This window comes from Hyaena hyaena, unplaced genomic scaffold, assembly GCF_003009895.1.
Source record: "Hyaena hyaena isolate Hyena2069 unplaced genomic scaffold, ASM300989v1 scaffold_306, whole genome shotgun sequence".
Classification (NCBI taxonomy): Eukaryota; Metazoa; Chordata; class Mammalia; order Carnivora; family Hyaenidae; genus Hyaena; species Hyaena hyaena.
The window spans coordinates 1690583-1713952 of record NW_024080935.1 but is presented as its reverse complement, the minus strand read 5'-3'; the positions used below and the strand labels follow the sequence as shown (position 1 = coordinate 1713952).

General features: G+C 54.1%; 2 protein-coding genes across 7 annotated transcripts in view; one reads left to right on the top strand and one right to left on the bottom strand.

The window, feature by feature from the left end:
* Nucleotides 1–918: 918 nt before the first annotated feature.
* FBXL19 (F-box and leucine rich repeat protein 19) lies at nucleotides 919–19339 on the bottom strand. Of its 6 annotated transcripts, none has more exons than XM_039247846.1 (11): nucleotides 18999–19339; nucleotides 17461–17661; nucleotides 15920–16063; nucleotides 15730–15816; nucleotides 15418–15636; nucleotides 14755–14916; nucleotides 13138–13649; nucleotides 6726–6889; nucleotides 6476–6637; nucleotides 1458–1676; nucleotides 919–1354 (listed from the first exon to the last, which is right to left on the bottom strand). In XM_039247846.1, the coding sequence occupies exons 2-11, from the start codon at nucleotides 17635–17637 to the stop codon at nucleotides 1176–1178; spliced, it is 2025 nt and encodes a 674-aa protein (XP_039103777.1). In that variant the 5' UTR covers nucleotides 17638–17661; nucleotides 18999–19339; the 3' UTR covers nucleotides 919–1175. The 6 variants fall into 6 exon arrangements, with proteins under 6 accessions (XP_039103777.1, XP_039103779.1, XP_039103778.1 ...); XM_039247848.1 differs by having other exon boundaries at nucleotides 14884–14916; XM_039247847.1 differs by lacking the exon at nucleotides 18999–19339 and adding an exon at nucleotides 18145–18163.
* Nucleotides 18788–23370, top strand: part of LOC120242289 (cardiotrophin-2-like) — a 17852-nt gene continuing 13269 nt past the window's right edge. The window contains exons 1-3 of the mRNA XM_039247955.1: nucleotides 18788–18848; nucleotides 19039–19238; nucleotides 19992–20047. Of these exons, the coding sequence (XP_039103886.1) occupies nucleotides 18788–18848; nucleotides 19039–19238; nucleotides 19992–20047 (317 nt within the window). The remainder of the gene's footprint in view (nucleotides 18849–19038; nucleotides 19239–19991; nucleotides 20048–23370) is intronic.

Genomic DNA, 23370 nt, shown 5'->3' with positions numbered 1-23370 from the left:
CCCATGGCAACTAAGAGGGGACATTTCCAGCCTTAGCACTGGCTTTGGGAGGTGTCCATTGGCTGCTATTTCCATGGCAACCAGGAGTGGCAGTTCCCTGGGCAAATGGGATACAAGTTTCCATGACGATGAAAGAGTGGGCAGAGCCAGGCTGGAGGAGTCCCATCTTTCCCATCATTGGGCTGGCACCCCACCCCTACCCCCACCCCAGGTCAGGAGGGGTGGAGCTGCTCAATACAGTAAAGCAAGAGAGAGCCTGGGGGTGGCGCAGTCCAAGCTGGGTGCCCACCGGTCCAGTCTCATTCTCAGTCCAAGCGGATCGGATCAGTCCCCTCACTCCGGCTCCCCCAGGTCCGAGGTTCCCCCGGTTCAAGTAACACTTCAGTACAGATGAATGTTCAAGTATTGTGCGGGGAGGCAGGCAGGGGGCTGGGGTACCCCTCACCACTCCCCTGGGCCGCGCTGAACCCCGCGGGCCCCCACTCCTCGCAATAGCTGCCATTGTCAGTGACGTTCAAGGAGTCAGGGCTGGGGGGGGAAGGAACTGAAATCTGGGGAGGGAGTAAGGAGAGGGGTATGACCCCCCTGAGGGGGTACTACAGCCCCCACACCTGCTCTTTGCCCCCACCCCTCGCTCAGCCCTGGCTTTCCCCTGTTTCCCCGAGTGCCCCCCATCTCTGACATGTGGATCCCCAATTACTCCTCTGGTTTCCCTTTTTGGCCCACCCCCACCCCCCAACTCCAAGTATCTGGTCTTTGTTCCCTGAACCCTTGGTGGTCTGCTTTCTGTCCCCCCCTCCCCCTGCCCATCCTCCACCTCCCCCAGCCCCCTGGCTCCCAGTATCCTGTGTGCAGATACCCTTTCCCCATTTCCCTCCCTCAAACTTGCACCTTACCCCCCCTCCCACCATCCCTTTGGCTCAGCAACCCCCAGTACCTCTGACCCACTCCCCCCAGGGGATGGACAATGAAGCAGGTGGAAGGGAGAGGGGATGGGAAGGAGAGACCCCCAGAGATATCAGTGCAGGGGGCAGAGAGGGGGGAGGCTGGCTCGAGTCCCTGGGCAGGAATCCCAAGTCATGAGGTGGGTAACCTGGCCTCCTGGCAGGGAAATAATGAAGGCCCGAGGTCCAGGCTCCTGATGAGTCCTGGGGGAGGGTGGGGGGGGCACCCAACTAGCTGTCCTTGAGAAGCAGCTTCTCCTCTGGGCAGCGGAAGGGGCCAGGGGGCCCAGCAGCTGCCAGCCGGGCACAAGCTTCAGGTGAGAGCTGGCGGCAGGAGCGCAGGTCTAGGCGGCGGAGGCGCGGACAGCGGCGGAACAGCGGGAGGCAGTGGTCCGTGAGGCGGTGGCACCCTAGGGGTGGGGCAGAGGTAGCTGAGACTAGGAAGGTGAGTAGGGGGTGGGCACTGGCCTCGAGGACGAACACACTAGCAGGACGGACAGACAGAATGCTTACCAGCAAGATTGAGGTGCACCAAGGTCTCCCGGAGTGGGGAAGTGGGGGCTGTGAGTAGGTGGACGCTGGGATCTCCGACGTGGGCGCAGTGGCTCAGGTCCAGGGCGCTCAGCTGGGGTGCGTGGCGCAGCAGGAGCCGCAGGGAGGCATCTGTCAGCTCCAGGCCCGCCAGCCGCAGCTCTGCTACCCCCTGCAGCCGCCCACGGCTCTCTGTTTGCCCTGGGCAGGCAGGTGAGAGATCAGCACTCCTGGCCGTTCCTGTGCCCAAACCTAGGCATCTAGACTAGCTGTGTCTCCACATCTCTTCCTCACGGCTCCGTAAACCTGCGTCCGAGATAAGAGAGCCTCCACCTGCACAGCTTGCTCTTCTCCCAAACACCCTCACAGCCTGACCTCATCTAATCTGTCCGCTGCTCACATCACCGCCCCAGTGAGACCCTCCATGATTACTCCATTTGACTCGGTAACATTCCACGTACTCCTCCCCTTTCCCTGCATTATTTTCCCCGATTTTCTCACCACAGGACATCTTTTTTTTCCCCCTCTCCTCCTACTAGGAGGTAAGTTCCACCAAGGCAAGAGTTTCTCTTGTTCTTGCTCTATCCCTAGCAATTGGGACACAGGTGCTCAATACATATTCACTCATCCAACAAATGTCATCCCTAATGGAACTGCCATCCCTGACTCCCTTCCTACTTCCCTCTCCTTCCATTAGTAACATCACCTGCTGAATCCCTTTTTCTCCTTCCCAGTCACCCCTCTGGGGTAACACCACTCCTGCCTGAACTCCTGGCCCAGCCTCCTCACCCAGTCCAGTCTCTCCTCTCCTTCTTGGCATCCAAAGAGAGCTGTTCTCAAAAACAAGCGGGACGGCATCCCTCCTCTACCTAAAACCCTGAAGGCACCTCCTTGGTTAGAACATTCCAGTTCCTTTAAGCTCTCATCCCTGTCTCAGTTCCTAACTCCTCTCCTGTGCTCCCAAACACCTGGGAGCCAAATTCCATAGGTGACCCCGCCTCTGAGGCTCTGCCTGTGGATGCCTAAATTCAATCCTATGCCTGGCTGGTGTCTCAGGCTTTTAGGTCTGAGCTTAGAGGCCTCTTCTTCCTTCATCTCCAGGGTAGAAGAACTCATGTCTCTCATCTCTACACCCAGAGCACATAGCCTGCTTTTCTTGTATTGTATCTACCACATTCCTGCATTACGTTTTTTAGCTTTTTAAACTAAGTGCCTATGGTACCCTAGCCATCATTAACTGAGCACTCAGTGTGGGCTAAGGTGGGCTAGGTGGCAGCCTGCCCCAAGGCCAGTGACTCTTCTGTGTCCCCTAGAGGGCTGCCTAGAACAGTTGCTGGCCCCACCACCAGAATTTAGATAGTCTAAGGTAGGGCCTCACAGTTTCTGTTTATGTATAGAGAGAGAAAGAGAGCATGAATGGCAAGGGGCATGGAGAGACGAGGGCAGAGGATCTGAAGTGGGCTCTGTGCTGACAGCAGAGAGCCCGATGCAGGGCTGGAACTCATGAACCGTGAGATCACGACCTGAGCCAAAGTCAGACGCTTCGCCGACTGAGCCACCCAGGTGCCTCTGGAGTTTATTTTTCTAACAAGTTCTCTAGTCATGTTGCTGCTGCTGGCCTGGCCTGCACTTTAAGAACCACAGCTGTGGGAGACAACTTCTATGACTATCACTCCTGCTTACAGATGAGAGCTTTGAGGTTCAAATCATTAAGCAGTATGTCGGAGGTCACATGACTCTGAAGTAATAGAGCAGGACAACAGACCAAACATACCACAACACTATCTGCCTCCCAGGCACCAACCTAGCCCGTAGATAAACTAAATCAGATGTCGCAAACTTAGGAAACTAGCCTACACAAGTGTTTTATGGAGTCTGCACAGTGCTAAAAATTTTAAGTTTATGTAAGAGAGCAAGAGCAGGGGAGGGACAGAGAGAGAGAATCCCATGCAGGCTCTGCACGGTCAGCGCAGAGCCTGATGTGGGGCTCGAGCCCACAAACTACGAGATCATGACCTGAGCTGAAATCAAGAGTAGGATGCTTAAATGACTGAGCCATCCAGGCACCCCAGCACTAAAAATTTTCTTAAATTAATGACTAGCGCTACAAAAAGGACATTTCCCTAAAGAAATTTAGATAGAGCTTTTCATTGAAAAATTATAAGATCTGGCACCACTGGGCTATCCCTTTAACCTGAAAATGATCAGCTGGGAGCTGGGTTGCAAGATGCTATTGCCTGAAGTCATCCACCAAACCCAACCCTTGTGTTACCTGCCAGGCCACCTTTGTGGGCACTTGACTTGGCAAACTGTAAATTCTACCTCGTTTTTTCCTTTAAGGAGTAGAGAGCCTGGAAGGGGGATACACCTACAGGTGCCTTTAATCTCGGGCCACAGCTAAAAGCCATCAAAGGAAAAAGAAGTCACTTCTGGCTCGGGTGGGGAAGTAGGCATCTACAAGGATTTCACTGAGGTGGCAGCATTTCAGCTAGGCTTTCAAGGATTTAAACGTGCAGAGAAGTGAGAGAAGAACATGCCAGGCAGAGAACAGCGGGACAAAAGCAAGGAAACAGAAGAACTTGAAGTTTTGCTCTAGGAATGCTGCACAGAGCCAGGGAGCCATGATAAGGTGGGTGTAACAGACCTTAAGGGCCTGGAAGGTTCATCCTTGGTAGCTCCTGAGGTAGTTCAGGCAGGAGGAGCTGGGGTCAGTGTGCCAGCCAAGCAGCACTTTCTCATTTCATGGACTGCATGGTTCCTAGTGCCCACCCTCACCCCTACCTTCCTGGCTCAGTCCAATTCTGTTAAGAGTGGGCAGTGGGGGGGTTCTCTGGGCTAGCTCGGCCTGTGTGACTTGCAGCAGTCACTCAATCCCTCCGGGCCTCCGGTGGCTTGTCCACATAGTAAGAGGCTTCTAGATGCTTCTCTATCCCCTTCCAAGGCTGCTGTGAAGGGGAATGGGGTGGGAAGAAGGGAACGAAAAAGTGAACTGTGAAAGCAAAGGGCTGGAGTGAACACAGCCCCTGCCTTCCTGGAGCTTAAGAACCCAGGGAGAGGAAATGGGTTTTCATCAAGTCACTTCACAACCATGCAGTGATAGCTGGGAGCACACTGCTCTCAGAACTCTACAGGAACCCTGATCTCAGTGCACAGCGTGGGGCAGGGTGGGGAGTGGTGCAGATCTTGGAGGGCTTCCCAGAGAAAGTGGCACTTATGCTGAAGCCTGAAGGATGACTAGGTGTTAATTAGACAAAGGAGGTTAGAGCTTTCTAGACAAAGAAGACTGGGCAAAGGTCCTGCAGCTGGAGGGACTTTGGCAAGGTGACTGACGGGGCTGAAACGCAGGGACAGCATTAGGTCAGCGGGAGCCAGACCATGCCATGCCTTTGCGACAAAGTATTAGTCTTTATCCAAAGAGCACTAAGGGGCAATGAAAGATAGGTTAGAGCACAAGGGAGACATGGCCAGATTTGCCGTTCTGGGTGGTTCCCCTGGTATCAGTATGGAGAACAGACTAGTGGGGGCCAGAGACACTGTTGTTAGCATCCCATCTCCTGGCTAGACCAGGAAGCCCCAGGCCTCAGTGCTCCTAACCCACACCCCTGTTATGACCAGCCTCTGCTCCCAGCACCCTGTGCTGTCAGTATGGGCCTCAGGCCCTACGAAACTGCTTATTCCTGCTTCACACTCCCTGGGACAACCTGACCCTTTTAGGACCCAGTTCAAATAGCACCAACTCAGGGAGGGATTCTCTCACTGCTCCCCACCCCCGCCCTGACCACAGCCACGACCCATAACCTTCCATTTCTGAGTCTCTCTCTTCTGCGTTACTGGGGTTCCACCAGGGTAGGGAAGATCTCAGTTTGAGATCTCCAGGGCCCCACACAGAGGCAAGGCCAGAGTATGTGTTCAATAATACAAGCTGACTTCACCTGGGGGGCACCCGGCCTGACTTGGGAGATGACACCACCAGCCCTACGCAATCTTCCAAGTCATGTGGCTCCCTCTTTCTGCTCCATCCCCTCAGGAAAACCAGTATCATGTTATTGTAGGGCAAGGGGGCATAAGGGCCAAATCTATTGCTCAGCCATATATTTACTGGTCCACACATGAATTTTTAAAAAATGTTAGGGACACCTGGGTGGCTCAGTCGACTGAGCATCTGACTTCAGCTCAGCTCATGATCTCAGAGTTTGTTGAGTTTGTGGCAGCCCACTGCTGTCAGCACATAGGCTGCTTCAGATCCTCTGTTCCCCTCTGCCCCTCCCCTGCTCACACTCTCTCTCTCTCTGTCTCAAAAATAAACAGTTAAAAAAATATAAAACAAATAAAAGAACATTAAAATAACTGCCATCATTTAAAATCAAGGATATTTCGAGGTGCCTGGGTGGCTCAGTCGGTTAAGTGCCCAACTCTTGATTTCAGCTCAGGTAATATCACGGTTCATGGGTTCAAGCCCCAAGTCAGACTCCATGCTAAGGCCTCCTTGGGATTCTCTCTCCCTCTCTGACCTCCCCCAAAATAACATTTAAAAAATAAAGTAAAATTAAGGATATTTCATAGAAAAATCTGTTTCTGGCTCTTTGGGCCTGCATTCTTCCATGGCAATTGCCACTGCTCCCTTTAGAGGCTCTCCACTAGTGCCCACCACAGCCAGGGAGCTCACTCATAGCTGCCATCGGCCATGCCCCTGGCTTCTTCCAGAACTCTCACATCCTCCTCCTGTTTTATACCGCGTTTCATCATGGAACTATCTCCCCCCTCAGAGGGCAGGGGCTGCATCCTCTTCATCCCCATTCCCTTACAGCTCCTATCACACAGCAGAATGCACAGCAGATGAACAATGGCCACAGATGGCCGGCCTTCTAATCAAACTTGTGTTCTGTCCTTTCTTCAAATCTTTTAACATCCAGCATGAGTTGGAAGAGACCTTGGAGGCCTCGTACCTGCCCCTGCCCCTTGCCCAACCCATTCTGCAAATGAGCCAACAGAGGCCACACCTGGTTTGGTGTCTGGTGGAGGCAGCAGCAGCTCACGCAGCTGGGAGTCTTTAACATCCTCGATCCAGCGGAGGTCCAGGAGCCGCAGGGCCGGCAGTGGGGCTGAGCCCAGGGCAGAGACGGAGAGCCAGGAGCAGCCGGAGAGCACCAGCTCCTGCAGGCCTGGGGGTTGGGGGGAAGGTCAGGAAGCTGATGCACGGTCCCAGGACTCTCCCTTTCCACTCTGTCCTACCTTGCCATCCCACCCTACCTTGCAGTCGGTTCAGAAGCCACATGAGCTGCTTCTTGGAGACACCTGTCCAGCTGAGGTCCAGGGCTCGGGGCTGGCGACGAACCACACCACTGAGCATGGGTGGGGTCAGTGACTTTCGCCGGCTCAGGTCCATTCGAGGCCACAGACGCTTGTCATAGCACCTACCGGCCACAAGAGGGAGACAGAGTCCTCAGCTCTCAGGGAGCCCACAAAACTTCTACCACAGACAGCTCTGTCCTGGCCCACAAGGACAGCAAGGGGTGGCAGGAAGCCCCCCTCCTCAAGGCAAGAGCACTGGGTTTGGAGCTCGATTTCATCACTAACTGGACGTGAGACCCCAAGAAGGTCCATTCCTCTCCCTGAGCCTCAGACACTCCATTTATAAACTGAAGATAATGATCCAGACTGAGCTAGCCCCACAGGGCTACTGTAAGTTTTTAGGCCTTATGGCTTATAAAGCATTTTGGCAAAGACACAAACACCCTCACATTACATTTAATGTAACACCATAGGGATCTGTCAGCAGCCCCTACCCCCCGCCTTGGGCTTCTGGAGTTCTCCCCGGCTAGTTATGGTGACTCATGGGAATTTCCCATATCCTTTATTAATCTCTGCCTTTGAGCCACATCTGCCCCATTCTGATGGCCAACTGCCTGAGGCTTGACTTACAGCCCTGTTCTCTTTGATCATTGTGTCCCTCTAACTAGAATGGAGGCTCTACAAGGGCAGGTCTGCCTTTTTCCCCTTCCGTAGGGCCAGTACTCAGCACTGGGCCAGGTGCATAACAGGTGAGCTGTTGCACAGTTGTTGGATGAAGGAATGGTGCAAAGCCAGTGTGAATTCCCTGAAGCTTCCACTGAGCACTCCCCCACAACACATTTCATCTCAGCTTTTCAGTTATTCACTTAATCAGTGTTTATCGAAGGCCTGGTAGGGCCCAGGATTCGAAGTTTCAAATCCTGATTCGAATTCCTGATCCCAGCATTTCTGAGAGCCTTGACTTGTCCAACATGCAGCAAAACCAGAGACGGGCTTCCCAAACTTATTTTACCAGGGAACCCTTCCCGTCTTCTCCCCACGTCGCATATGTACACTTTGTGGCACACTAAAGTTCCCTGAGACTTCGTTTGGAAACTCTCTTCCAGTTTTCAGAGGCATGTCAGGAAATTCCCACTGGGCTAGACGGACTGTGTCAGAAGCAGCAGGCATGGGATGGGCCCAGGAAGGTGTGGCTTCCCTCCCACCCCCATACTGAAGGGCTTTCCCTGTAAGAAGCCCTGGGCAGGAGCAGCGGTTTCCAACTCCAGTTATTTGCTATCCCCTTCTGTGCAGAACATGGATTTATCTTCAAACTGATCCCCACTTTGCACTTAAAGCCAGTATTATTTCACATAAATAGGTTAACCTTAGAAATATGTACAATAAAAACAGACTGGGGCTATTAAATGCTAGGCAGGTGTTGCTGTGGCTTTAGGCGACCACCTGAAGACTATTTTTGTTAAACAGGGAGATAAGTATTGAGAAGTGTTAAAGATACAATAGCACCCAATGGAGAGACTACCTTTTCAAAACCAATAGAAGGATTAAGCCATGCTTTTGTGCCACTTGAAACTGCCAGAGCCCCATATGACATTTTAAGGAATACTGGGGGCACAGACACTAACGGCTTCAATCCAAACAACTCCAGTCCCGCCTACTGCTTCCTACCACTCCCCCCCTCTTCTGGCATTCTAGCCTCTACTTCTGGTTCCTTCCACTCAACCAATAAACATTTGCAAATCTCTTGGATTATAAAACAGAAAAGGAAAAAACCCAACCTATCCTCAACCCAGCTTCTGCCCCTACGTCCTGCACTTTTTCTCTTTCCACTCAGTGAAATCCCGCCCACTCCAACCCAGTCTTGAATCTCAGCTCAGCTGCCACTATCATCTTGAAACCCTCCTGGATCTTCATGGCTAGAAGGGAGCCCTTCTCCCTGAGGGCACACATGCCCCCCCCCCCCCCCCCCCCCCGTTGTTTCTGTATCATACTTCCCAATAGCCAGGCCAAACCATCCGCCTGCCTATAGACACACAACGCTGCCTGGTGCCAACTTCTATTGGTACATGTCGGGCTTCTGCCGGAAACACCAACCAACCCAGAGCTTTCAACACACAGCTCCAGTGCCTCCTCTCCCAGGAAGCCTCCCATGACTTTTCTTGGCTTGAACTAATTGGTCCCTTTACTCTTGAATGACCAGGACACAGAGTTTAAACCTCAGAGTGGCAGTCAACAATCACTGAGGGCCCTACTGATCCTAAGTGTCCAGCCTCCATTGGGCTATCATAAATTGGGGGAAACACGGCCTGTCCGCAGTAACTGAAGCAGCAAGGGATATAATAAGGGTCAATGAGAGGACTGGAGAAGGAGCCTCCCAGGGAAACAGCCTGATTTGAGACTTTAAGGAAGGCAGTAGTTATTCTGGTGAGGGGAGGGAAGTGAGTGTACATTCCAGATGGGGAAGAACCAGGGTCCAGGCGTACGACACAGAGAGAAAACTGAGTGCTCTGAGAAACTCAGGCAGCAGGAACAAAGGGCAATTCATCATCTCACCATAATAACGAGGAAGACGAAGATGATGACTACGGTACTAATAGCTAGTGTTTATTGAAGATTAACTGTGTGCCAGGTACTCATCTACGGATTAGGTATTTAACCTCACAACAACCCTAGGAGGTAAGTATCATTATCATCATCTCCTTTTGAAGAGTTAAGGTAAAGAGATTAAGAAACTCGTTCAAGATCCCACAGCCACCAAGTGGCAGCAGAGCCAGGCTTTAAACCAAGCTGGTCTGGACTGAGAGCCTGAACTGGGACTGATTTAGAGGCTGGGGGGAAAAGACAGCAGAGGAGGCCCAGGGAAGGCACACCGTGTCAAGGCAGGCCGGAATGCCATGCCCACAGAGCCTAGAGGTAAAGTGTGTGAGCTCTATAGGAACTGGAATCCCAGCTCTGCCACCTCCATGCTTCGAGTCACCCTCTCTGGGCCTCCGTTCTCCAAACTGTAAGAGAGTAAAGGCAGCACTTCAAAGGTCTGCTGCAAAGATCAAGGGAGACTGTACAGCAGAAGTGTGGCAAGTATTTAGTGCAGTCGGTGAGGTACTGTACATGTCCAAACGTCCAACAGGATTCTGGGAGCTTGTTGTGAGGGCAGCAGGAGCCACAGATAGGTTCTTCCTAAGCTGGGGAAGGACGCCTAAGGTGAGAGGCAGGAAGAACTCTTAAAAGACACAGCATGCGCTCCTCGAGGGGTGTCAGGACTTGATGTGTGATTTCCCTAACGCATTCACTTCTTCCTAGACTCCAGCCACCCCGATGATGGAGTCAGAGCCCCATTAAGCCCACCTCCCAAATCTGAAAGCCCAGTTCGAAACCCCTGTCTTGCAGAGGCCCTTTGGGGATGCAGATTTACCAGCCCAAACTGGTTCTTCCCTCTCAGCAACCTGGGCTCCCTGACGCCACCACTGTCCTCCTATCCGCCCATCTCCAGGCCTTTATTCTCAGCCCCAACTGGCCTTGATCCTGTGTTCTAGTCCCTTCCTTGCCACCCTCTCTGCCCATGTCCTCCAAAGTTCCAACCTTCTTCCCTGCGACTCAACAACTCCACCATACTTCCTCTGCCTGCTCTCCTCTCCTCGCTCTTGGTACATTCACTTCGCCTCCCAGTGCCAAGAGAAGATAAAAGCCACCAGACAGGAAAGCCTACAACTGTCTGCTCTCCCACCTACAAATTCCTCTCCAGCTCCACCCTCACTACCTCTTTCCACACTCCATCCTGATTTCCTCACTTTCATTTATTCATTCACCCCTTCAACAAGTACTATCTTAGAACCTACTGTATGCCAGGTGCCATCTTAGAAACTAGGGACACAGAAGCAAACAGATCAAGTCCTTGCCTTGGAGCTGACATCCTCGACTCCATGTGTGAGCTGGCTTTGGTCCCCCTACCCCTATGTAGCACAGCCAAGGATACCAAGGCCTCTTGTGGCAAATCCAACTGCCACTTCTGGCCCTTGGTCTCTCACCACCTCTCACCAACATCCTACACTTTGTCTTTTACTCCTTCCTCAATCTCGCTCCTTCAGGATACCACCATCTCCTCCACGTCTCTGCCTGCTCTTTTTCTAACTCACAAATACTGACATTCTGTCCTCTGCCCCCTTTCTGGAAGCTGCTACCTAGAGGGTGAAAACTTCCAAACTTGGATCTTTCTCTTGAACATCAGAGCTGAACATCCATCTGCTGTCCTGCCAGCTCCTGGCTAAACCACAGAAGTTTTGGACCAAATACGTCAGAGCTGAGCACTCTGCCTTCCCAGGAACCGACTCCTCCTCTGGTGCTCCCGAGCTTGGGGAGCGGCATGGTTGCCTACCCAGAAACTCAGCTAAGAGTCATCCTGCTGCTCTCATAGCCATTTAGTCACCAAACGCAAGCTATTCTGCTTCTTAAGAAGTTCTCAGCCCAAGTCCCTCCTCTCTACCCCTCCTGCTCCTCCTTCTGTGCCCAGGCCTGATCGAGCCTCCTGACTGGTCCCACTGTACCTCTATTCCATCCTACCTTCGATCTTCTCAAAAGCCACATTGTATTGAGTATTTAGTGCCTTTCAGGTACTGTGCTAAGTGCTTTGTAAGCACCACCTCATTTAACCCCCACAAGGTATTAGTATGGACCCTAGACTAAAGATGAGAAAACGGGCCGTGAAAGGTATCGCTATCCAGCCCTGGCCAGACATCCAGGAAGTGCAGGGGTCCCAGTAGATGACACCCATGAGTGCCAGACTCCAGGGCCCCAGCTGGAAATCACTGTGCGGTCCAGCCTCTCTGCTTCGTCCACTTCCGGTCACAAGTCTCTCCTTGAGGCAGAAATCAAGTCCTCTTCAGTTCTGGATCCCACGTGTCAAGCACAGAGATGGCCTTGAAGAGGCCTCAGCAAACATTTCCTCAATCACTACATGAGTAGGGGTGGTCCCCAGCAATTGCTCTATCTGCTTCTATGTTGCGGGTTGACTGGGAACTCTTCAAGGGCACAGACCTATGTCCTGAGGATATAAAGTCTGTGCTTCCAGTCAATGTTTACAACTAAGTAAGTAATAATGGTTACAGTTAAGGCATGGAGTACTTTCTATTTCCTAGGTAGCATCCTCAGTTCTTTAAGTATACTAGCTCACAAAGACACTACAAAGTACGCTTTGGTTCTTCTGGCTTCACAGATAGAAGAAAAAAAACTGAGACACAGAGGAATTAAGAAACCAGCCCAGCAGCATCAGCTTATCAGAGAAAGAATACGATTCAACCACGGGCAAATTTGCTTCCGGAGCCTGCACACTCCCATCTTCTTAGCTCTACAGCCTCCACAGGGACCAGGCGCATGAACTAATGCCCCAGAGTCCAAAGGAAAAGGACTGGAGTTTGAGTTCAGCCACTAACTTGCGCTGTGACTTCAGGGGTCCCTCATTCCTTCACAGGGCTGCTGTTATGAGGAACAAGCCAGCCAACAATTTACCAAGTGCCCAAAAGGATGCCTGCTCTACAGTAAGTGCCTGGGAAAGAGCCTGAATGTAGTCATTTAATAAATTACTTTGGGGGCACCTCCACTGCCCTTGTCCCATGCTGGGAACATGCAGATAAGCCAGACACAGTATCTGCCCCATGCCAACAAGAGACGTGAACATGAAAATGAATAATTGAGTGAAAACTCATCAGCAGCCAGAAGACCTCAATGTGCTCCGTAAAGGGAACAGAGTGCGGTGGGAGTCCGATGGGGTTGGGGGAGGATTCTGTCGGGGGCAGGACCGAAGAGGAAGACCAGGGGCTGGGGAGGATGACGGACATTTCTGAACAAATAAGTTCAGAAAGCAGTGGGGAGCCGAGGGGAGGATAGGCTCTGGGGCATAAAGAAGTTACCAGGGGAGTCAGGGACCTCAAGTACGGCTGGCTGCCTGAGAAGGCAGGGGCCACCTCGGCAGAGGGTTCTTCTATGTAAAATGACACTGTCCTCAAAAAAAAAGACGGTGGAAAACAATTCAGGTGACACATGTCCAGCAGTCAGCACCATGCTTGGCACATACTAAACGCTCGTAAATGACAGTTATTAAGAGAAAAGATTCCGGAGCCGCAGGGCCTGGGTTCTACTACTTCCCCTCCATGACCTTGACCTCAGCTTCATCTATAAAAGGGAATAATAGTACCTACCTCACAAAGTTGTTATGAGAGTTCAACGAGCTCACAAATGGAAAGCAGCCTGCACACAGCAAATATGAAAGTATCAGACTATAATGCGCACAGATTACAGAACAGGAGCCAGAGAGATCACAACCTGCTGCTGCAGGTCACACAGCAAGTGAGAACCCAGGCCTGTCCAGGTCACTCACCAGCGGCTCCAAGTCCGGCAGACTCGCATGCAAATGCACAGCTCTCGGGGCCCGAGGTGCTGGAAGACACGAAGCCAGGCGGCACGGGGCAGGGGGTGGTCGGATCCAGCGGCCAAAGGCAGCGTGTCGGGCTCAGGGCTTCGAGGTGGGGGCCGTACCACGTGCCTCTCCAGCTGTGGGGGCCGGGGCGGTGGGGCGGGGCCCAGGGGCCAGCTGAGGAGGGGCCCCCCACTGCCAGGGCGCACAGCCCGCCGCCCCCCACGGTTCTCCTTCTCGCCCGAGCTGCCCCGGGCTGGCCGTCGCCCATTCCGGGCCTCGCCAGGGGCCTCATCCTCACTCAGCGATGTGCCTGAAGAGTCGGAGTCAGAATCCGAGTCTGAGGAGGACGAGGAGGTGTCAGGCACCCGCTCCAGCAGCTGGCACATGCGCTTGAAACGTTCTAGCTTCTCCCTCTGTGGTGATGGGGACGGCACTGCCGGGCCCTCGGCAGAGGCCAAAGGCGGCTTTGGTTTCTGCAAGGAGACAGGGGGAGGCTGTTCTAGGGGCCGACGTGCACTTTCCCGCCTCCCTGCCCCTGAGGAGTCAGCAGGGGACGAGCAGCCCGAGACAGTCTTGAGTTCCAGCTGGGGCTCGGCCCCTGAACGATGTGAGGCCTCAGCTGCATGTCCCTCTGGACCTTGATCTCCTCATCTGTCATAGGGAGACACTGATTCAAAGAATTAAAAGCCTTATGGGTTTCAACAGCTTATGACTTTCCGAAGGCGGTGAACAGGGAGAACAGTAAGAGATACAGTTTTGAGTATGGGCTTGGCTACCAACTCTCAATGACCTCGGGAAGCCCCTGGCTCATCATCTGCAACACAGAACGCTGGACTAGATGATTCCAAGTATCTGTCCAATGATGTGAGTGACAGAGCGTCTCACACTCGCTAACCCATCGTATCCTCACAGTGCTTACATGGAATGGCAACCTGGGCCACTCTTTTTAGATGTGACGAGACTGAGGCTCAGAGAGACCATGTGACTAGCCCCAGATTACAAAATGACAAATAGCAAAAGCAGGATTTGAACACAATCAGGCAGACCCTTGCATTTGTGTGTCAGGGCAAAGTGACATCTGAATTTCAGCCTTGCTGTGTGACCCCAGGCAAGTCTTTTAACCTCTCTGGGCCTCCTTTTCCACAAATCTAGGTACGTTTCACAGTTCACACAGCTCATTTACTTTCATTAGATGTAAACAGTTCCGTGGGATAGGTGGGTAGGGTAGGCAGTATCATCGCCTTCACAGATGAGGAAACCAAGGTTCAGAGCAGCTGACAAGTTGCCAAGACCACACAAGGAGTCAGTGGGCAGGGATCTGAACTCAGTTCTTTTCCCTTTAAGATTTGGAAAGATGACGCAAATGGATCAGATGACACCCCAAGGATTCCTGGAAAGTCCTGCAGCCTGGCCCCAACCCACCTCTCCCCCTCCACTCTTCCCAGGGGTCCATATGCCCATTGTGGCCAAATGGAGCAGGGGCAGACAAGATGAGCAGGAAGAGACAGATCTCTGTCTCCAGGGTGGAGGGTGGGGCAAGGAGAGGTGGGAGGGGGAGGGAGGAGGTCCCCGGCACACCTCCCAGTTCTCGGGAGGGAGCCCAGGGTGGCAGGACGAGAAAGCCTGGCTTGGATTCAGAACCCTGGGGGGCAGAAGGCCGGGGCCGCCTGGGTCCGATCCTCGGAGGAGGCAGGCATCTCCACCCACCTTCTTCAGGTGCCTCTCTCGGCCTCCTTTCACCTACCAGAGTAAGAGGGAAATATGGGGAAATGGAGAGACCCCATTAGCCCCTCATTGTCCACAAAGCTAATATCCATGCGCTCTTCCTAGACTACAAATCCCAGAAGCCCCCATCTCAGGAAGAACTCTGAGCATGCTCACCTCCCAGTGTCTTGGCTCACTGAGCATGCTCTCATCTTCTCTTTCTTCCCCCTCAGGCCCTTTCCAGCCCTTCCTTCCTCCTCTGTAGCAGCTAAATTGAGCATGCTCTCTCCGTCCTACCTGAAGCACCCTGGGCTCCCAAAGCTTCCCGGCCCAGTACCAGTTGCACCTCACCTGTGCCTCTCCTCCCCACTGAGCATGCTCCACCTCCTCCCAACACCTCCTGAACTACATCTCCCAAAAACCCCTTGGGGAACCCACAGCGCGCAGCATACTAGGCCCACCCTCCCCAAAAAGGAACAAGACTACTGCTCCCAGAACCCCTTGGGCCAGGCCTAGTGAGCATGCTCCCTGGCTCACCTTTTTCCTTGGGGTGGGGGGCTCATTCCCTGCCTCCCTCTCCTTTCTTTTGGGGGGCCCAGGCACGTCCTCTGGGGGGGGCCCAGCAGGTAGGGGGCCCTTGCGCCTGGGTGGGGGTGGTGGAAGCGGCGGCTCCTCCGTCAGCTTCCATCCACTCCCCAGGCTGGCGCCCTCCTCGCCGTTGTCAGCCCTGCGACGGCCTGGTCCCTCACCTGAATCCTGGGGAGATGGAAGCTGGGGGTGAGGTTCTATCCAGCTCTCTGACCCACTGCATCCCCAGAGTCCAACACCCAGCCCAGCCCCTATCCTTACCTTGCTGGTCCGGCCTTCCTGGGTGCAGCGAGGGCACTCCCAGCAGTTAGGGATCTCCGCATTGATGACACCCTCAGCCTTCCCCATCTGTAGGCAGAGGGCAGGGAGTGGATGTAGGGTGCCAGTAAACCCAGAGGCAGCATTCCCCAGGGCCATCACCTTCAGACTCCAGGGCCCCCAGGGCCATCACCTTCAGGCAGCCAGGGTGGACGATCTCATTGCAGATTGTACACTCCATGAGGCTCAAACCAAATTTCTCTTCCTCTCCCTCCACTGTGTCCTCCTTTCCAGCCTCCCCACATAAGAGGCACACAGCTGTGTGTGGGAGCACGGGCTGTTGGGGAAGAGGGGGTGTTAGGGACCCTGAAAGCAAGCAGCAGGGGAGACCCTTCCTTCTGGGGAGCCTGGCCAGATGCTGGATGAAGTTCATAACCCACGGGCCAAGATAGATCAAATCCTCAATTTGATTTGGCAGTGTGACCTTGAACAAGTGATTTAACCTCCCTATATCTTTGTTTCTCCGTCTGTAAAATGGCGCTAGGCATTTTTCTTCTGCAGGACTATTGGAAGAATGAGATAATGCATGAAAGGCACTCGATACATAGTTGTTATCACTGTTGGAAATGTTGCAGCTAGAGTCAGTGTCTGTGTGTGTGACCCTGAAAATCGTAGCTGGCTTTGCCAAAGAGAAACACTGTGGCAAATATGACAATAGTACTGAGAGAGAGCTGCAGCAGATGTAGCAGCAGCTTGGGATGATTCTGAGTTTGCTCAATGGGCAGCCCAAGAGTTGCTCTGGAGCCTACAATGAACCAGGTTTTGGCAAGACTCCTGGGAACACTAAAAGGTCCCATGGGAAAGAGAGCGGCCTTCAGACAACTTGACTTTGGGGAAGGAAGTGGTAACACGGAGTCATCTGAGGGATGCTGAAGGTCAGGAGACAGCCCCAAGGAAAAAGTAGGTCGGGAAAGGAGGAACAGAAAAGCAAGTCAAGAGTTTGGGTACAAAGGGAGAGAACGGGGTGCTGTGGGGTAAAGAGGCAGCAAAAAGTGGCTGGAACGAAAAGGTGGTCCTCCAGGAGGGGGCGCAGGAGGCAGCTGGCTCCTTAAGGCTGCTGGAGAAGGGCCAACTTCTGGAGCCCTGGGAAGCTCAAAGGAAGAAACTCACATTCTTCAGGTACCTACTGTGTGCTGGGCCTGGCAGCAGAAACACTCACATCCATACTACTGTTTAATCTTTACCACTAGGCAAAGGAAATGTTTCACAGAAAAGATACCTTGAGGTTCAAAGTGTCTGTTCAAGGTCACACAAAGGGTAAGCCTGGCCTCAAATTCAAGATCCCTATGGCAGGTGAGGAAGAGGCCAAAGAAGGCTAAGACCTATTCACAGGGCCCGGCTCTGGAAGTGGATCTCTGCACAAATCCTTCTAGGGAGGGATACGAGACGGGGTGAGTTCTCTATGGGTCTGTGCCTCTGAAGCTGGGAAAAGCATGAAGGTAGGCACTAACTAGGTTAGATTCTTCTGGGTGCCCTAACATTGCCCCCAGCTTGGAGCTGAAGACAAAAATGGGCCTGATGGACATTCGGACAAAACAGTGAATAAATTCATGAACAAACAGCAACTCTACAGCACACGCTAGGAAGCAGCCCAACCCAGAAAGGCACTTGGGCCAGCTGGGGAAGGGTACCCAAAGCCCCAGGGCTGTTTGACGAGGTGGGGGCAGAACTCACGGCAGTGCACTGCCGGAGCAGGCACGACTGCTTCATGCGCCCGGGCCCCCCGAACTTCTTCATGTCTCGGCAGAAGTGGCAGTCCCCGCACTCAGTTCGCACACAGGCCCGGCAGCGGCGGCAGCGGGTTCGGCGTCGGCGCGCTCCGGCCCCCGGCCCCCGGCTGCTCGACGACATTGGGGGCGTCAGCAACGCCGAGGGCTATGGGTAAATGATGGCAGGGTCAGGTGGGCCCACCGAGGCCCTGGCCTGGGAAACTCCTAGCAGAGCCCTCCCCTTTCCTAGGCAACCAGAGCTTGCCCTCTTACCCAGGGAGAGACAAGGAGGTCATCCCTCCTGCGGGGGGGGGGGGGGGGGGGGGGGGGGGGAGGGGGAAGAAGGGGGACTACTCCCTCCACTCAAGACCTCTCTCCAAAGCAGCTCATCTGACTCCTCTGGGAGCCTGAGAACTGGCTTCCTGACCTCACTTCTCTTTCCTCCTTACACTTCCTCAGTGTTCTCTTGCCTAGCCCAGGGATGAGGAAGGGACTGGGCCTCTGCACTGACATCTCCACACCAAAGCTCCTTGGAAAGCCAGGGGCTCCTTTTCTGTGGAGTTACCTTACGGAGGCCCCAACCCTTCCTCTTTTATCCAAACGTAAATACACCCCATGCATTCCCCAACCTAAAATGTCCCAGACTTACCTCCAAAATACCCACAGATTCCTGGGTAGAAGCTCGACATTTCTTCCTCCCTCCTTTCTCTCTCTCTCACACACAACTACCACCCAATCTCTCTTCCCCCAAAACCTATATATTGTCAACAGATCCGAAGGGATGCCTGCCCTCCCCCATCCCTAAAGATTCACTCTGCTGACCAGGGCTCTGAGACACCCCCTCCCACCACGCTGCTTCAGAGCCATCCCTCAGTCCAACATCTCAACTCCTCTGCTCCCCACAGAGCTCCCTCTGCCCCAAGACACCCTCCTCTTGGATCTCTCAGGTCAATCTGGGCAATCTCCCAGATTCCCTGGGATTCTAGAATCCACCCTGACATCTCCACAGAACTCAGGATGGGCTCAGTCCTACATGTCTTCCACCCCCCAACCCCCAAGCTTTCCAGGCTGCTTTCCATTCCTAATTGTCTAGAATCCCTTGGGCTCCCCTTCCCATGGAAACCAGATCCTCCAAGATCCCATACAGACTCAGCAGGCCTGGAGGGTCTCTTCGTGGCCAGAGTCTTACCCCAGCTTCCCCCTTTCCAGGGACTTCCAGACCCATCCATGGGGGGAAGGGGCCCTCCAGTGCTTCAGGGGAGGGGCCTGGAGGGCGGCGACTGCAGGCGGGGATGGGGGTCTGCAAGGGGAAGCAGGGTCTAGGAAGGAAGGCCAGTTCCCCAGGGTTGAGAGGTAACAGGAAGGAGGGCTGGAGATGAGGAGTTTGGAGCAAAGAGAGAGGGCGAGGCTGGGGGCGGGGAAGGCAGAGAGAGGCCGGGCTGAGGATGAATGGGAGTGGGAGCTGCCCAGGTCTGGGGGTGAGGAGGAGCCGCATGAACCCACCTCACACGTGTCCCGGGAGCCATCTCTCCCTTCTCGGCAGCTCCCGGCGGGTCGGCGGCCATCGGCGGCGGGGGGGCCGGGCGGCGCGGGGCGCGGAACGCTCAGAACGCCGGGGTCCACGGCCCCCCGAGGGCGCTCGGCCCCTCCCTCCGGCGGAGGCCGGGACGGCGGCGAGTGGAGATGGGGGGCGCCAGGGGCGAGGCCCTCCCACGGGCTGCGGCGCGGCCCTTCCAGGGGGAGGTCCTGCTCTGGGGGGCTCAGTCCCTCAGCCCCCCCAGGCCAACGGGGGCTCCTCGGGCGCAGGGTGCTCAGCTTCTGCCCGGGCCCCACTCAGTCCGGGGTCTGAGTCACAGCTCCCCTCCCCCCACCCCACCTCTCCCCAGCGCCCCCGGCCCTTTAACTGGCCCCTTCCCGGCTCCCACTGCCCAGGGGTCCAGGGCCAGGCCTGGGCCCCCCCCCCACCGTTTCCGGGGTTCAAGCCCCGCCCACCGCCGGTTCCCGGGGAGGGGGGGGTCCCTGTAACCTGCCCCCCTCCCCTGGGCCCGCCCCTAGACTGCGGCCCCCTGCCCTAGGGCTACGGGGCGAGCGGAGGGGGGTGAGGGAAGCTGCTTCGGCCCCGCCCCCCCAGCCTGCGCGCACCCCCGCCCTCGCCCCCTCCCCCCAGCGCGCGACCCTCCGGAGATAGAGATTTAAATAAAATTTGAATAAATCCCCTTCCTTAAGCTGGAGGGTGGAAGGAAAGGATGCAAGTGGGCAGGGAAAGGGGGAGGGGGCAATTGGGGTGCCTCAGCCCCCCTGGTCCCCCAGCCCCGCGCTGCTTCGGCCCGGGGCCCTGGCCGCCTCTCTCATCCCTCCTGAGCTCCTTCCTCCTTCCTCCTCTCTTCCCCCACCCCTCCCTCCTCCTTCCCTCCTCCTCCTCCTCTTTACTCCCTCCTTCTCCCAGAGGAACCCCGCCCCCTGTCCCCTCCTTTCCCCACCACCTCCACTTTCCAGGGCGAACACGCGCAGGGCACGACGGAAATCGTAGTCCTGCGGCCGCCGGTGATACCGTGGGAACAATAGGATGCTGGGGCCAGCGGGGACTACAAACAAGATGGCGAAGGCGTGCCAAGCCGGGAGCCGAGGATGCTGGGAGTTATAGTCCGGTTGCCCTGAGGCTCCCCGTTGCAGAGGATAGAGAAGGAGCGGGAACGATGACTACAAACAAGATGGCCTTCTCCCCCGACCCGACCTCCTTCCCAGGCACTCACACGCCCTCCTGTCCACAACCCTCCGCGTGTGTGGTACCTGACGGGAGTCGCAGTCCATCTGCTGCCTTCCCGCTTCCATTTCTACTCGTCAGGAACAATGGAAAGGTGAAAAGGGATAAGGACTACAAACAAGATGGCGGAAGAGGGGCGTACACCTGACTAGCAGTCGGTCTTATGAGGTGCGATGGGAGTAGTAGTTTTCTAGCCTTCTAGTGTGCCTTAAGAATGGCGGAACCGCGAGAATAAGGAGACTACCATAAAGATGGCAGACTACCTGGCCTTTCCCTGTCGCCTCATTCCGCCACCTTGGGCTCCTCGCCCGCCCGTAATATCGAAATCCCCCTCCCCGTGGCGCAGAGCTTGACGGGAGTTGTAGTCTTCCCAGCTCCGCTCCATTATTTTTGGTCGAGACAATGGAAGGGGAAAGGGGCGGGGACAACCGGGAAAGTTGCCGGCCGGAGAGAAGGGTGACGGGAACCTGGGGTTTGTAGTCCGCACACTAAGTCCGCTCCCTGTGGAAACGGGAAAAAGGACTACGGTAATGATGGCGGCCTATCACTTGATCTCTGCGGCAGTGCCTGCTGGGGGACGTAGTCCCTTCCTTCGCTCTCCGGAGAAAGGACGTGGGCTGTTGAAATGTGCATCACGGCGGACACGCCAAATTGCGAGCCTACGGAAAGCGAGAGTTTCTGTCTTCTTTTCCCCACCACCTCTTTCTGAACGACCTGCCGGGAAATGTAGTCCCACGCCTTCACTCTCTAGCGGAGGGGGAGAATTTATGTCACCGGTGGGATCAATGCGGGTGAGGGAGAAAGACGTCCGGGCTATCTTAAGGAATATATAATGTCCGGCCCCCCCCCCCCCCCCCGTGTGGCAAGGACTTCCTATTTGATGGTGAGGCTCTTACAAGGAAAGCAACAGTATTCAGTATTGTCGCGACAAGGGAGGCGTGGTTCTCACCGAAAGTACCATCATGCTGTTGTCCCTTGGAAAGCTTGGGTGCCTCACACCCTATGCTTCTTCCCCCAAACCTCATGGAGTAGGTATCTTCCAAGTCTTGAGGACTCCAGGGTAAATGGAATCATACAAAATTCCCGCCCCTCCTTGGGAAGTCACCAAACCTTGGTTTGCTTATCTGAAAAATGGGGATAAGGATACCTACCTCCAAGTAGAGTTAGGTGTATTAGGACACAGTTCAGGAAAGCGCCCAGCTCAGGGCCTGACACGGGGCACGTGTTGGTAGTTCCTTTTTCGAGGTCCCATCCTGCCCAGCTTTTCTGGGATCCCAGGAATCCATCATGCCAAAAGGTCAGCTCCCATGAGAGGAAAACTGTGGCAGGCAGTCTACCCCCATCTTGAGCCGCACCCCCTCCTCTCCCCGCCCCCTTCATCTTGAGCCGCCAGCGTCCACTACCGAACACTGCTCCCAGGGGGCGCCCATTCTCCATTCGACTGAGATCCTGCCGCCGGCCAGATTCCTCAACCTGAGGCTGCAGGTTCTGGATAGAGCCCAGGCAGCCTTGAAGGCATCCCTCTAGACATCTCAGCTGCCAGAGCAGATAGGGTTGCTTCCCACCTTTGTGCCTTCTTATCTGCCTTCTCAATCTTCCTCCTCTGCCTGGAAAACTACTCATTTCTGACCCCAAGGCCTCACCCTTGCCCCCTCTCTCTTCTCTATTTGAAACAAGAGGGTTAGAGAGCCCTGCGGAAGACCTGGTGTGTGTGGTTTTTCTGTCCGGAAGTTAACAGCGGCCACAGTACTGTGAAGTCTTAAGTTTGCAGGGACTCCTTCAGGCTGAACTGAAGCGCTCCTTGCAGTTACCCCTTTGTCAGGAAATCCTTGGCTTCAGAAGATTGTCTCCTCTATGTCCTCACTGCTTTAGCGTTGGCTTGCATGATTGTTTAGGGATTTCTCACAGGTTTTTCCCACCGCCTGTTATTTCCTTCCCCTTCTTTCCTACTTTTCTACCCAATTAACTATTCATTCTTCAGGTTTCTGTTTAAATGCCACTGTCTCTGACTGAATCTATACTTTGATAGTTAAAAAATAATAATAATACAGAGGTGCCTGGGTGGCTCAGCCGGTTAAGCGTCCGACTTCGGCTCAGGTCATGATCTTTGTGGGTTCGAGCCCCGCGTAGGCTCTGTGCCGACAGCTAGCTCAGAGCCTAGAGCCTGCTTCAGATTCTGTATCTCCCTCTCTCTCTGACCCTCCCCTGCTTACGCTCTCTCTCTCTCTCTCTCTCAGAAATAAAAAAACATTTAAAAAAAACTTTTCAATAAATTAAATTAAAATTAAATTAAATTAAAAAATGCCACTGTCCCAGTGAAGTCTTCCTGCAATTCCCACATGAAGTTCATTTATTGACTCTTTCGCTACGTTGTAAGCCTTATAAGGTGTTCACCTCACATGTTATTAAGTGCTCTCAGCATCTTATTTGATCCTGACAAGAATCGAATGAGGTAGAATCCCATTTTATAGATGAGGAAACTAGGGCCCAGACTGATGAGCTGTAGAGCCAGGATTCAAACCCAGAAATCCAGAGCCCATCCTAAGGACTACTGCAACATCCACAAACTGATCAAATCCAGCCAAATGTGTGTGCTTAGTTTGGCATAGCAACAACAAATCTCTCCTGCAAAAATGGATTTCCATTTTCACTTGAAATCCTGAAATGTAGCCACGCTCAGTCTCTGTTCTTTGAACAAGAAACGATGACTGGGCCTGAGCAAAAGGCTGTCGCTTTGGATAAGACGTGTGCTCCCCAGTGCAGCACAGTCCTCTCCCCGCTTGCTTCAGTCCGAACATAAACATTATCGGGCCCACTCCATTCACTGAGACAACCAGAACGAGCCTACTTAGGGTCAAGGCCATTCCTTATACTGTATGTATAGCACCGCAGTGCCAGGCTCTGTGCGTGCGCCCACAGCTGGGTGGGTAGGGGGGTGGCAGAGTGAGATTGCATATATAAGATATAGGAAGACTTTTTTTTTTTTAATGTTTTATTTATTTCTAGGAGAGAGAGAGAGACAGCGTGAGCAGGGGAGGGTCAGAGAGAGAGGGAGTCACAGACTGAAACAGGCTCTAGGCTCTGAGCTGGCAGTCAGCACAGAGCCCGATG

Excerpts from the sequence above, each read along its gene's own strand:
- FBXL19 (XM_039247846.1), bottom strand. The coding sequence starts at position 17,637 with ATGTCGTCGAGCAGCCGGGGGCCGGGGGCCGGAGCGCGCCGACGCCGA. Across the intron at positions 14,917-15,417 it reads CCCCCACCCCAAGGAAAAAG|GTGAAAGGAGGCCGAGAGAG; the intron begins GTGAGCCAGGGA and ends TTACTCTGGTAG. Across the intron at positions 13,650-14,754 it reads TCCCTCCCGAGAACTGGGAG|AAACCAAAGCCGCCTTTGGC; the intron begins GTGTGCCGGGGA and ends GTCTCCTTGCAG.